This window comes from Octopus bimaculoides, chromosome 30 (assembly GCF_046866305.1).
Source record: "Octopus bimaculoides isolate indiv1 chromosome 30, ASM4686630v1, whole genome shotgun sequence".
Taxonomy (NCBI): domain Eukaryota; kingdom Metazoa; phylum Mollusca; class Cephalopoda; order Octopoda; family Octopodidae; genus Octopus; species Octopus bimaculoides.
This window is the reverse complement of record NC_142957.1, coordinates 15,105,579-15,120,954: the sequence shown is the minus strand read 5'-3', so window position 1 is coordinate 15,120,954 and position 15,376 is coordinate 15,105,579. Positions and strand designations below refer to the sequence as shown.

The following is a 15,376-nucleotide window of genomic DNA, read 5'->3' as shown; positions in this document are numbered from 1 at the left end:
AATCAGATTGGAGCCTGGTGTTGCCATCTGGTTTCACCAGTCCTCAGTCAAATCGTCCAACCCATGCTAGCATGGAAAGCGGACGTTAAACGATGATGATGATGATGATGATTGCTTAGTAGAGTGGCCCTGCTTACACTGCTCGCCATGGGGTTGGGAAGTGAGCTTATTACCACTCAGCTATGCCTGCACCTGTCCACTTTTCCATGCTTACATACGTCATATATGTATGTGTGTGTGTTATTTCTTTACTACCCACAAGGGGGCTACACACATAGGGGACAAACAAAGACAGACAAACGGATTAAGTCGATTATATCGACCCCAGTGCGTAACTGGTACTTATTTAATCGACCCCGAAAGGATAAAAGGCAAAGTCGACCTCGGCGGAATTTGAACTCAGAACGTAGCGGCAGACGAAATACCTATTTCGTTATTGCCCACAAGGGGCTAAACATAGAGGGAACAAACAAGAACAGACGAACGGATTAAGTCGATTACATCGACCCCAGTGCGTAACTGGTACTTATTTAATCGACCCCGAAAGGATGAAAGCAAAGTCGACCTCGGCGGAATTTGAACTCAGAACGTAACGGCAGACAAAACACCGCCAAGCATTTCGCCCGGCGTGTGTGTGTGTGTGTATGGGGGAGGCACGGTTGTATGGTTAAGTTCATTTCCGAAACACATGGTTTTGGGTTCAGTTCCACTATGTGGCACCTAGTCTTCAATTATAGCCTTGCGCTGACCAAAATCCTGGGGTTATATATTATATGACTCAAGGATGGACTTTAACTGATGTAGTGACAAGTGAATCACAAAAAAGCATTACAAATATCAATATTATGTATCTTTCGCGATTAAGTTGAGTGATACTTACCAAAATGGTTCTCAGAATCCTTTCGATTTTTCACCAGAATATTGGTGGCACCCCTCGGAATAACCAGGAAATCATTGTAACCTAAAAAATAGAAAGTTTGAAACTATTATGAGATATCCTCGTCCCCTGCCAACCCTATGCTGCAATAAATGCTCTCGGCTCTTCTATACAGCCCTTGGCCTAAACAGCCACCTAAAGCATCCTTCACACATATCAAGATGAAGAGGCTCACTCACATGCTATAGATTTAATACTCAGACATGAGTAAATGGCGGCGCCACTGGTTATGACAAGTGTGCCTATGGGCATATGGCGTAGTGGTTAAGAGCGCGGGCTACTAACCCCAAGATTTCAAGTTGGTTATGCATGTGATAGGTTTTCTAGGTCTTGCATTTACACGTGCATTTGAACATAGATACATCCGCATATACGCAGGAGTGGCTGCGTGGTAAGTAGCTTGCTTACCAACCACATGGTTCCGGGTTCAGTCCCATTGCGTGGCACCTTGGGCAAGTGTCTTCTACTATAGCCTCGGGCCAACCAAAGCTTTGTGAGTGGATTTGGTAGACGGAAACTGAAAAAAGCCCGTCGTATATATGTGTGTGTATATATATATATATATATATATATATATGCGTGTGTGTGTGTGTTTGTGTGTCTGTGTTTGTTCCCCCACCATCGCTTGACAACCAATGATGGTGTGTTTACGTCCCCGTAACTTAGCGCTTCGGCAAAAGAGACCGATAAAATAAGTACCAGGCTTACAAAGAATAAGTCCTGGAGTCGATTTGCTCGACTAAGGGTGGTGCTCCAGTGTGGTCGCAGTCAAATGACTGAAACAAGTAAAAGAGTAAAAGAGTATACGTGTAAAAAACTAATGAAGCCCGCCCACACCTAAGCACTGAAGAGACATGCTCACACAAAATGCATAAATGCAGGTGCATACACCTACATTTATGCACAGACTAAACGAACCACATATTTACAAAGCCTGGGAACTCTCTTGACGCAAAAAAAGTCTTGTTGCTTTGTTGGCAGCCAGCTTGAACTCATTAAGAAGAGCTTAGACAAATCTCAAAGAAAAACAAGCTCTCACACACACACACACTCATACATGCATACACACATATACACATAAATACATGTACACACACACATATATATATATATATACATATATATATATATATATATATATATATATATATATATATAAATACTCATATATGCATATACATGAACAGATGTAAATATGCACATGTACACAAATATTTGTATACATGCATATATATATATATATATATATATATATATATATATATACATATTTAGGATGAGGTGCTGAAAAGTTCCTAGCTTTAAGGGTGTCACAAAAAGCCTGGTTGGAGGACCCAACCTTCCAAGTTCTTTTATAGGGCTTAGAAAAACTGAAGGACTGCTGCTGCAATAAGTGTGTGAATCTGATATATACACTCCCTGATGCAGATCTATATGTACCCCCTCCTATCCACACCCACACATACACAGCTTCAGGAAGTGAAGAACACTGACCGTTCTTGAGTTTAGTGGTTTCCACAGACTTCTTGACTGTCTTGCAGTGCTTTCCTGCACCTCCACAGATCCTGCAAGCATCCTCTACTTTGGAAGACCCTAGTACTCGATCACAGCCAACGCTCTGAAAAAAAGAAAAAGAACAAATGAAATGGCAAGAAGAAGAAGAAGAAGAAGAACGGGTACAAGGTGCAAGAAAAACTGCTTCCCTCAGCTACTGTCACCAGCTAACCCTCCTTGTAGGGGATACAAGTGGAACCAAAGGTGTTACTCTCCTTCTACTGGTACACAGCTTCTTTACGACTCAAAACTACAAAGCCACCTTCCTGGTAACTGGGTGCTGCAAGGTACCCCAGTTACCCTGTTTCTAAGCAGTAAGGGGATCTTGGAGCAGCAGGGGGCACAAGAGAGTAAGTAGGACATTGTGTGAACAGTGTTATATCACTGAGCAGTAAATATCACCGATGAGGTAGCAAGGCCTGATATGATTCCATTGTGGAAGTCCTCATCTTATTTACTCCTTTACTCTTTTATTTGTTTCAGTCATTTGACTGCGGCCATGCTGGAGCACCGCCTTTAGTCGAGCAAATCGACCCCAGGACTTATTCTTTGGATGCCTAGTACTTATTCTATCGGTCTCTTTTGCCGAACCGCTAAGTTACGGGGACCTAAGCACACCACCATCGGTTGTCAAGCGATGCTGTGGGGGGACAAACACAGACACAGAAACATATACACACACATATATATATATATATATATATATATATATATATATATACATATATACGACAGGCTTCTTTCAGTTTCCGTCTACCAAATCCACTCACAAGGCTTTGGTCGGCCCGAGGCTATAGTAGAAGACACTTGCCCAAGGTGCCACGCAGTGGGATTGAACCCAGAACCATGTGGTTGGTAAGCAAGCTTCTTACCACACAGCCACTCCTGCGCCTATTTATTTAATAATTCAACATAGAGGGCACCAGTCCACGTAAATGTGTAGGGGGGACACTGTGTTATCAATGACTGATGATGTACCAAAATCTGATATAATTTTGTAGGGAAGTGGTTATACACCATTAGGTGTACTCCGCTTCCGTACATTAAATTTCTTGAAGAAACAACGGAACGCAGATTCTGAACAACACAACAATATTTATTTACAGTGGAATTCGGCTCATGCTTGGAGGGAATTCGGTTGCTCATCGCCTTTGGTTACTGAGACGCCATTTAATGAAGTTTGTGGTTATTTGTGTAGCTCTAGTGCTGGAATGTTGGAGAGAGCTCGGTGGGACGTCTAGGCTCGACGGAGATCAGCGAACGAAGAGAGTGAGAAAAGGCGCCAAAGCTGGGTGTCGAACTCTACGCATGCGCATGAGACTCTTCCTGTATTCCTTCTGGAACTAGTCCCTGCGCATGCGTGGATAAAACTCCGGACATTGACCATATAACAGTCGTCTGCTATAGGTGTCACTACAATTTCATTAACCCTTTTGTTACTGAATTTCTGTTGAGATGCTCTGTGTTTCTTTCAATTAATTTTAAATATAACAAAGAATTTAGTAAAATAACTTAGTTATCATTAAGCTAGTGTTAGGAACATGAATTGTGACTAAGGTTTGGTGGAAGATTTTAATTCAGAACTTATGAAAACAAGACGTTTGTACTACAGAGCCAGAGGTGATTTCAGCCAGGTTGGTATCAAAAGGATTAAAAATATCATGGTGACTTTAACCCTTTTGTTAGCATATTTCTGTTGAGATGCTCTGTGTTTCTTTCAATTAATTTTAAATATAACAAAGAATTTAGTAAAATAGCAATTTCCACAAATATTTAACATAGGTTTGCAAAATAATCCTCGCAAATATCTAAATAGAAGCATGAACTAGATGAGATTAATATAAGAATTGAAAAGCAGCGAGCTGGCAGAAATGTTAGCACACCGGACGAAATGCTTAGCAGTATTTTGTCTACCGTTATATTCTGAGTTCAAATTCTGTAGAGGTCGACTTTGCCTTTCATCCTTTCGGGGTTGATAAATTAAGTACCAGTTGCATACTGGGGTCGATCTAATCGACTGGCCCCCTTCCCCAAAAAATTTCGGGCCTTGTGCCTGGAGTAGAAAAGAATTGGAACCTTGATCACTTGGTTTCATAACCTCAATCCCTAACCACTGAACCACTGTCATACTTGAGATGAAACCACTTAAAAAAAAGGGAAGGAAATGGAAGAAAGAAAAAGAGAGTCGTGTCTCTGGGTTTCTTACCTTACATGTGCCATCCACACACACCTCTGTGCCATGTGCATTACACGGTGTGCCATCCACGACCTTGTCCTTCATGGTTTGGCGCAAGGTTCCGTTCACAGCTGAACACACCAAGGCACATCTGTCAGCATCATCTACAAAGGGACAGACAGACAGACACATTACGAAATGGTTTTAAAAAAATGTTGGGGTGACAAGAAGAAAAATAGTTAGTATATACATCTACATTATGTTTCACTCACTTTGATCTATGATAGTCATTATTATAGTCAGGTGTCTAAGTTACGGGGACGTAGACACACCAACATTGGTTGTCAAGTGATGTTGGGGGAACAAACACAGACACAAAAACACACACACACACACACTTATACGATAGGCTTCTTTCAGTTTCTGTCAACAAATTCACTCACAAGATTTAGGTCTGTCCGAGGCTAAAGTAGAAGACACGTGCCCAAGGTGCCATGCAGTGGGTCCAGTCCCACTGCATTGATATTATCATTATTATTATTATTATTATTATTATTACTATTATTATTATTTTCTATTTTCATTCTCTTCCATCTAAGATTAAACCTGTGTACTCACCGCCAAGATATGGGACCCATTCGTAGTAAACGTCTTTGATAGGCTTTTGATTGAAGTCAGCACACTGGATTGACCGGAAATCGGTGTCATCTGGACAATCCTGAAAATATAATGGAAACAATAAGTAACCATGGTTACTGGTATGAGGGATGCAACAGACAAGGGATTGGTAGGGTACAGGCCACTCATCCATCTTAACTAGATTGTGAGGTATGAAGTAGTGGGTGGAGAGAGGTAGAGGTTGTAATGACAAGTTGGGGGGGAGCATGCGATGTTGAGGGGGGAAATGAGGGGTAGGTAAGGAGTAATGAGGGGGTAGAAGAGGGAAATGTGGGATAGAGGGGGTATCGTAGGATAGAAAGGAATTGTGGAATAGAAGGGGATTGTGGGACAGAGTGGGAACTGTGGGATAGAGAGAAATTGTGGGGTAGAAGAGAATTGTGGGGTAGAGGGAAACTGGGATAGAGAGGGAATTGTGGGATTGAAGGGGAATTGTGGGATAGATGGAAATTGTGGGGCAGAGGGGAACTGTAGAATAGAAGTGGATTGTAGGATAGAAGGAAATTGTGGGATAGAAGGGAATTGTGGGATAGAGGGGATTGTGGGATAGAGGGGATTGTGGGGCAGAGGGAAACTGTGGGATAGAGGGGACTTGTGGGAGAGAAGGGAATTGTGGGGCAGAGAGGAACTGTGGAATACAAGCAGATTGTAGGATGGAAGGAGGTAGCCAAGTGAACTGTACTTGTCCCTGGGTGGTAGACATAATACATGTCACCTGGTTTAACATCACCAGCAACAACACTAACACCACCACCACCAGTAGCACAAGTAATACCAGCGCTAACACCACCACCGGCAACACCTAAACCAACTGAAAGGAGAAGCCTTTATGTGGGTCACTTGGCATGCTAGAAATAGTAGCCAAATCTCTTCCTCCCACTCATTTTTACTGTCTTATGAAAGGTAATGAGGTCATGAGCCCTCACTGTAGATGGGAGAAAGACTGGGTGGCCATGGTTGGAATGCGTTTGATCACAGGTGTGGATGGTTACGGTTGACCCGGGGTTAAGCAATGACATTACAGCAACAACAACAATGACAACATCAACAACAGCATCAACAGCAGCAGCAGCAGCAACAACATCAACATGGTCAAGACTCACCTGGGTATTGCAAGATGTGTACTTCACTTTGTTTCCAAGGCAACCTTTATTGCTGATAGAAAGAGAAAGAAAACAAAAGAAAAACGTTATCGTTTATGAAGGAACTACAAAATGTCTTGCTTTCTGTCATTCATCCAATGTGTGAGGTGTGACTGTGTGATAAGAAGCTTCCTTCCCAACCACGTGGTTCCAGGTTCAGTCCCACTGCGTGGCACCTTGGGCTAGTGTCTTCTACTATAGCCTCGAGCTAACCAAAGCCTTGAGTGGATTTGGTAGGCAGAAACTGAAAGAAGCCCATCGTGTGTGTGTGTGTGTGTCTGTGTGTGTGCATGTGTGTCTGTGTGTGTGTATGTGTGTCTGTGTGTGTGTATGTGTGTCTGTGTGTGTGTATGTGTGTCTGTGTGTGTGTATGTGTGTCTGTGTGTGTGTATGTGTGTCTGTGTGTGTCTGTGTGTGTCTGTGTGTGTGTCTGTGTGTGGGTGTATGTGTGTCGGTGTGTGTGTGTGTATGTGTGTCTGTGTGTGTGTGTGTGTCTGTCTGTGTGTGTGTATGTGTGTCTGTGTGTGTATGTGTGTCTGTGTGTGTGTATGTGTGTCTGTCTGTGTGTGTGTATGTGTGTCTGTGTGTGTGTGTGAGAGGAGGAGACCCCTTCGGTCATGGATGCCCATGGGATTGCACCTAAAAAGTTACCCTCCGAGGCACAAGTGTGTATGCATATGTGTGCATATGCTTATATGCATACAAATATGCGTATGTATATAAGTATATTCATATATATACATATATGTGCATATTTATGCATTTATGCATGTGTGTGTGTGTGTGTGTGTGTGTGTTTATACACATATACACATGTATGTGCATGTTTTTTGTGTGTAGATATAAAATATTAAAAAAATTAAATTTTAAAAAAAAGATTATAAAATTGTAACCCCCTCCCCTCTGATATTAGACAGTGTCATGTGACAACTTGCTGGGGCTACTTGCTGGAGCCTAGCAGCGGGAAGTTTAGACAGTGTCATGTGACAACTTGCTGGTGCTGCCTACTGGACCCTAGCAGCGGGAAATTTAGACAGTGTCACGTGACAACTAGCTGGGGGCTGTCTGCTGGAGCCTAGCAGCAGATATAAAAAGGGGAACTTGACATGACGATCAGTCGGACGCTGACACCCGTTGATGCTGCATCGAAGAGGCCAGGGAATAGAAGAAAGAAGACATGCACCCAACATCAGAGCTGAAGACACCTCCGAAAAGGGGGGGCCCCGCCACGTCAAAACGGTAGAGGTTCCTCCTGATGATGTCTTGAGCTAACTGGATCCTAATCCACCAAGGGAAGGTATGTCTGAAGAAAGTAATTCAACAACGCGGGTTGATAAACTGTAAGACATGTGGCCAGAACCTCCTGGAAAATAAGCATAGCGAGGGACATTCCACAGTTGAATTAGAACTGTCACAAACAGTGAAAGAAGACATGCACCCAACACCAGAGCCGAAGACACCGCCGAAAGGAGGGGCCCCGCCACGTCAAAACGGTAGAGGAGTAGGGGACGAAACCGGAAGTGGTTCCTCCTGATGATGTCTTGAGCTAACTGGATCCTATAAAGGAGCTTGTTGTGGTAGCAGACCACGAAACATGGTTGAAATTCCTCCTCCTTAACCACATGACAAGCAGGAGTGTTCACTCACCTTCTGTCCACACACGTTCTTGTAGACTTTACCACACCTCCTCCACAAGTCCGAGAGCAGACACCGTCAGTCCAAGAGTTCCAATTTGAATTCGTCTCATTCGTGGGTTGTCCATGAAGCTTCGGTTTGGTTCGGTTTTTTAATTTAAGTTTCATTGTGTTCGTTAAGTTTCATTACATTTCCAGGTTTTAATGAAGCATGAGGCAGAGAAATAAAAAGAGAGAAAGAGAAAAAGAGACAAAGATTGAAAATAAGAAACCAGATCTGACCTCTCACACCAATCCTACAATGTTAGTCTAAAAATAATCAGTCACATAAGCATGTATCCATATATATACATACATACATACATACATATATATATATATATACAACCACATACAACCATAAAGATATAACGTGGAAGGCAGAAGTTAAACGATGATGATGATATGTATATATGTGTGTGTGTGTGTGTGTGTGTGTGTGTGTGTGTGTATGCACAGATCGTTGCCAGTGCCCCTGGACTGGCTCTTGTGCGGGTGGCATATAAAATACACCATTTTGAGCGTGGCCGTTGCCAGTACCGCCTGACTGGCCTTCGTGCCGGTGGCACGTAAAAGCACCCACTGCACTCTCAGAGTGGTTGGCATTAGTAAGGGCATCCAGCTGTAGAAACTCTGCCAAATCAGATTGGAGCCTGGTGTAGCCACCTGGCCCACCAGTCCTCAGTCAAATCGTCCAACCCATGGTAGCATGGAAAGTGGACGTTAAACGATGATGATGAACGAATGATGATGATATATATATAGGCGTAGGAGTGGCTGTGTGGTAAGTAGCTTGCTTACCAACCACATGGTTCCGGGTTCAGTCCAACTGCGTGGCACCTTGGGCAAGTGTCTTCTACTATAGCCTCGGGCCGACCAAAGCTTTGTGAGTGGATTTGGTAGACGGAAACTGAAAGAAGCCCGTCGTATATATGTATATATATATATATATATGTATGTGTGTATATATGTTTGTGTGTCTGTGTTTGTCCCCCCAATATCGCTTGACAACCGATGCTGGTGTGTTTACGTCCCCATAACTTAGCGGCTCGGCAAAAGAGACCGATAGAATAAGTACTAGGCTTCCAAAGAATAAGTCCTGGGTCGATTTGCTCGACTAAAGGCGGTGCTCTAGCATGGCCACAGTCAAATGACTGAAACAAGTAAAAGAGTAAAAGAGTAAAAGAGTATATATATATATATATATATATATATATATATATATATATATATATATATATATATATATTCACACACACATACATGCACAAACATGCAAAAACACATACAGGTAGTATATTTATATTTTACCTGTGGCAATAGGGAAGCAAGGACCAGGATACAGGCGGTCGACCAGGGCAGCCAGGTACCACTTTGTGGTACCTTTGCTGTCATCATGGCAACAGAAATTAGTTGTCTCTTCTTGACTTTAACAACCGGTGCTCATTGGACTTTGCTGAACCTGAAATATGAAAAAAAACAAACAAAAACATAAACAACAATGGCTACAACAACAAACAACAATAACAACAAAAATGATAGTAATAGCAATAAAAGCAAGAGCACTCGGTGCAAACCATTACCAAGGCAACACCAACGCCCTCTCAACAATTAGCCAGAGATGATTTTTTGAAATGAGAATATCTGAAATAAACTCGACTGCTCTCACAAACGCGAATACTAAAAATGAACCTGACAGCTCTCAAAAATTAAGTAAAAAAAACAGGAAAAATAATCCAGAATCCTTGTCCAAAATCTAATCAGTTAGTGCCAGTCATGAGGCCAAACATTTCTGAAAGTTTCATCCAAATCCATCCAGTAGTTCTTGAGATATCTTGTCCACGGACAAACAAACAAACAAACAAACACAACTGAAAACAATACTTCCGCCTTTGCTAAGGTGGAGGTAATAACAAGAGCACTCAGGGAGCGCAAACCTTTGCCAAGGCAACACCAACGCCCTCTCAACAATTAGCCAGAGATGATTTTTTGAAATGAGAATATCTGAAATAAACTCGACTGCTCTCACAAACGCGAATACTAAAAATGAACCTGACAGCTCTCAAAAATTAAGTAAAAAAAACAGGAAAAATAATCCAGAATCCTTGTCCAAAATCTAATCAGTTAGTGCCAGTCATGAGGCCAAACATTTCTGAAAGTTTCATCCAAATCCATCCAGTAGTTCTTGAGATATCTTGTCCACGGACAAACAAACAAACAAACAAACATAACTGAAAACAATACTTCCGCCTTTGCTAAGGTGGAGGTAATAACAAGAGCACTCAGGGAGCGCAAACCTTTGCCAAGGCAACACCAACGCCCTCTCAACGATTAGCCAGAGATGATTTTTTGAAATGAGAATATCTGAAATAAACTCGACTGCTCTCACAAACGCGAATACTAAAAATGAACCTGACAGCTCTCAAAAATTAAGTAAAAAAAACAGGAAAAATAATCCAGAATCCTTGTCCAAAATCTAATCAGTTAGTGCCAGTCATGAGGCCAAACATTTCTGAAAGTTTCATCCAAATCCATCCAGTAGTTCTTGAGATATCTTGTCCACGGACAAACAAACAAATAAACAAACACAACTGAAAACAATACTTCCGCCTTTGCTAAGGTGGAGGTAATAACAAGAGCACTCAGGGAGCGCAAACCTTTGCCAAGGCAACACCAACGCCCTCTCAACGATTAGCCAGAGATGATTTTTTGAAATGAGAATATCTGAAATAAACTCGACTGCTCTCACAAATGAGAATACTAAAAATGAACTTGACCGCTTTCAGAAATTAAGTAAAAATACAGGAAAAATAATTAAGAATCATTGTTTGGTATCAGATCGATTCCAAAATCTAATCAGTTCGTGCCAATCTCAAGGCCAAACATCCCTGAAAGTTTCATTTGAATCCATCCAGTAGTTCTTGAGATATCTTGTCCACGGACAAACAAACAAACAAACTCAACTGAAAACAATACCTCCGCCTTTGCTAAGACAGAGGTAATAATAATCTCTTCTATTGTTGGTACAAGGCCTGTAATTCTGAGGGTGGGAGCTAATTGATTACATCAACCCCAGTGTTTAACTGGTACTTATTTTATTGACCCCAGTAAGAATGAAAGTCAACCTTGGTGGAATTTGAACTCAGAACGTAGCGACAGGAAAAATGCCACTAAGCATTTCCTCCAGTACACTAATGATCCTGCCAGCTCCCCACCTTAATAATAATAATAATAATAATAATAATAATAATAATAATAATAATAATATTGGGGGAAGAGACTAGCCGATCACATCGACCCCAGTACTCAACTGGTACTTAATTTATCAACCCCCAAAAAGATGAAAGGCAAAGTCAACCTCGGCAGAATTTGAACTCAGAACGTAGCGACAGGAAAAATGCCACTAAGCATTTCCTCCGGTACACTAATGATTCTGCCAGCTCCCCACCTTAATAATAATAATAATAATAATATTGGGGGAAGAGACTAGTCGATCACATCGACCCCAGTACTCAACTGGTACTTAATTTATCAACCCCCAAAAAGATGAAAGGCAAAGTCGACCTCGGCAGAATTTGAACTCAGAACATAGCGACAGGCGAAATGCCGCTAAGCATTTCCTCCAACGTGCTAACAATTCTGCCAGCTCCACCCCCCACCCCCCCTTAGTAGTAGTAGTAGTAGTAGTAGTGATAATAATAATAATAATCTTTCTACTCTAGGCTCAAAGCCTGAAATTTTGGGGGAAGAAGCCAATCGATTAGATCAACTCCAGTATGCAACTGGTACTTAGTTTATCGACCCTAAAAGGGTGAAAGGCAAAGTCGACCTCAGCAGAATCTGAACTCAGAACGCAGCAACAGCTGAAATACCACTAAGCATTTCGTCCAGCGTGCTAACAATTGTGCCAGCCAGCCACCTTAGAGTCGTTTGCACGGTGATCACTATAAGCTTTAAACTTATATAAAAATACTGTTATTAATATTTACAGAATTGTAAAACTTGACACCGCTCCACAAAACCATTCGCATCAAAAGTGCAAACATGTATGTATGTATGTATGCATGTATGTATATATGTATATGTATGTATGTATGTGTATGTATTTATGTATATATGTATGTACACGCATACGTACTTGAGACAGAAATGCGTGATTTGAACCGTTAGCACGCCGGGCGAAATGCTTAGCGGTATTTCGTCAGCCGTTATGTTTTGAGTTCAAATTCCGCCGAGGTCGACTGTGCCTTTCATCCTTTCGGGGGTCGATTAAATAAGTACCAGTTACGCACTGGGGTCGATGTAATCGACTTAATCCGTTCGTCTGTTCTTGTTTGTCCCCCTCTATGTTTAGTCCCTTGTGGGCAATAAAGAAATAAGAATTGTAAAACTTGACACCGCTCCACAAAACCATTCGCATCAAAAGTGCAAATATGTATGTATGTATGATTGACCGTTGACTGAACACTATTCAATTTTTTTTCTCCGTGTCTTTCTCCTTGTCTCCGTATTCTTTCTGTTGAAGAGCGTAGCTCGAAACGTTAAAGACTTTCCGTATTCCCGAGCGTCATACTAATACATCCTTTTGTTGTTTACACCACCTGTCCTCGTCTGTTGTTGTTTTTTCGTACATTCTCCCATATATATATATATATATATGTATGTATGTGTATGTATCTATGTATATATGTATGTACACGCATACGTACTTGAGACAGAAATGCGTGATTTGAGAGAGATTTGTCTGCTCTCTGCTCGTCACCGGCCTATGACTGGACATGACAGAAGTGAATGAGACAATTGGAGAGTTGAAGGTGATGTTAGTCATGGGTGAGAGTAGCGACAGTTAAGTGCGGGGGGGGGGGGAAAGGAAGGACTGGAGTTGTTAGGTCATTATTGCAAGGGTGCCATCGAAAGGTCAAGCGAATCTTGACCCCACTGAAAGAAAAAAAAAAGACTAGTTAAGAGGGGAAAACTCAATCTAGTGGTTGATTGGGTGAAAATGGTGGCCAAATCTCCCTCAAATCACACCCTACTGTCTTATGTATGTCTATATGTATGCATGAGCCAACGAGGGACACCTCTACATGGTAGCTAGGCCTGGTAGAAATAGCAGCCAAATCTCCCTCTTATGTATGTATGAGCCAATGAGGGAGACCTCTACATGGGAGCTAGGCCTGGTAGAAATAGCAGCCAAATCTCCCTCAAATCACACCCTACTGTCTTATATATGTATATATGTATGTATGAGCCAATGAGGGACACCTCTACATGGTAGCTAGGCCTGGTAGAAATAGCAGCCAAATCTCCCTCAAATCACACCCTACTGTCTTATGTATGTCTATATGTATGTATGAACCAACGAGGGACACTTCTACATGGTAGCTAGGCCTGGTAGAAATAGCAGCCAAATCTCTCTCAAATCACACCCTACTGTCTTATGTATGTCAATATGTATGTATGAGCCAACGAGGGACACCTCTACATGGTAGCTAGGCCTGGTAGAAATAGCAGCCAAATCTCCCTCAAATCACACCCTACTGTCTTATGTATGTCTATATGTATGTATGAGCCAATGAGGGACACCTCTACATGGTAGCTAGACCTGGTAGAAATAGCAGCTAAATCTCCCTGTTATGTATGTATGAGCCAACGAGGGACACCTCTACATGGTAGCTAGGCCTGGTAGAAATAGCAGCCAAATCTCCCTCAAATCACACCCTACTGTCTTATGTATGTCTATATGTATGCATGAGCCAACGAGGGACACCTCTACATGGTAGCTAGGCCTGGTAGAAATAGCAGTCAAATCTCCCTCAAATCACACCCTACTGTCTTATGTATGTCTATATGTATGTATGAGCCAACGAGGGACACCTCTACATGGTAGCTAGGCCTGGTAGAAATAGCAGCCAAATCTCCCTCTTATGTATGTATGAGCCAATGAGGGAGACCTCTACATGGGAGCTAGGCCTGGTAGAAATAGCAGCCAAATCTCCCTCAAATCACACCCTACTGTCTTATGTATGTCTATATGTATGTATGAGCCAACGAGGGACACCTCTACATGGTAGCTAGGCCTGGTAGAAATAGCAGCCAAATCTCCCTCAAATCACACCCTACTGTCTTATATATGTATGTATGTGTGAGCCAATGAGAGAAACATGAAAAGACATCAACACTAGTTGTCAAGTAGAGGTCAGACAAATACAGACACAAACACACACACACACACACACACACACACATGCTTACAGACATCACCACACAGAAACAGGCATACAAATATATATCTAATGACATATACACATAAAATTTAAAAGAGAGAGAAACCACTCCAGGGCTAATACGTCCTACAAGACCCAAGAAAGTGAGTCAGACAGAGAGCTGTGGCTCAAAAGCTTTGGAATAAAATCAGAAATAATGTGTCTGACTTTTAGCTGTGCAAAATGACTAACAAACCAGAAAAGAATATAAAAGTAAAAAGAAAATGGAAAACAAAAATGATGTTAAGAATCTTCCAGCTTCAGGCCAAAATGAAAGACACTTGACCATAGCAGTACAAGATGGGATTGAACATGTACAGCCATGCATGTCTAACAAACATCATCGTAACCACTCAGCCATGTCTATACACCTGTGCACCCCACCACCCAAACTCAAACAGGTGTCTTACTAGAAGGACATTTTCTATGGTGATATTAGAGTAAGAGTGGGAGGTGGAGAGGTGGTATATAAGGGATGAAAATGTAGGGGTGGCATATAAGGGATGTGCTGGGAACTAGCAGTCCTACATCTGTCCATACCCGTATGAATACCCTTGTAATTGGTTCTATGACTACCCAACTGTGTCTTTTCACCTACATACCTGACATAGTTCCCACTCAACAGGGAAACACATACACACATATATACATAGGTCAATAGATATCTATATCTATAACTATTTATCTCTCTATCATCTATATATATACATATATACACAAACATGCACACACACACACACACACACACACACACACACACACACACACACACACACACACACACACATATATATATATATACACACATGTATATATACACACATACAAACACACACATTCTAACTCACCTCAACAAACTCATGCTTACAAAGTCACTCATGTTTCCACACTCATACACAGAGCAAAAGAAAAGAATCCCTTCAAAGAACCTGAGGGTCACATGGAGTCCC

The 15,376-nt window shown here is 41.8% G+C and overlaps 1 protein-coding gene across 6 annotated transcripts in view; it reads right to left on the bottom strand.

Moving 5' to 3' along the window:
* The window catches only part of LOC106872908 (papilin), a 147,947-nt gene that overhangs the window by 89,754 nt on the left and 42,817 nt on the right, over positions 1-15,376 (bottom strand). For all 6 annotated transcript variants that reach the window (XM_089346501.1, XM_089346502.1, XM_089346503.1 and 3 more), the window contains exons 3-9: positions 9,472-9,622; positions 8,135-8,253; positions 6,449-6,500; positions 5,286-5,385; positions 4,698-4,831; positions 2,432-2,555; positions 881-961 (exon numbers count right to left, since the gene is read on the bottom strand). In XM_089346501.1, the coding sequence (XP_089202627.1) occupies positions 881-961; positions 2,432-2,555; positions 4,698-4,831; positions 5,286-5,385; positions 6,449-6,500; positions 8,135-8,253; positions 9,472-9,558 (697 nt within the window). In that variant the 5' untranslated portion in view covers positions 9,559-9,622. The remainder of the gene's footprint in view (positions 1-880; positions 962-2,431; positions 2,556-4,697; positions 4,832-5,285; positions 5,386-6,448; positions 6,501-8,134; positions 8,254-9,471; positions 9,623-15,376) is intronic.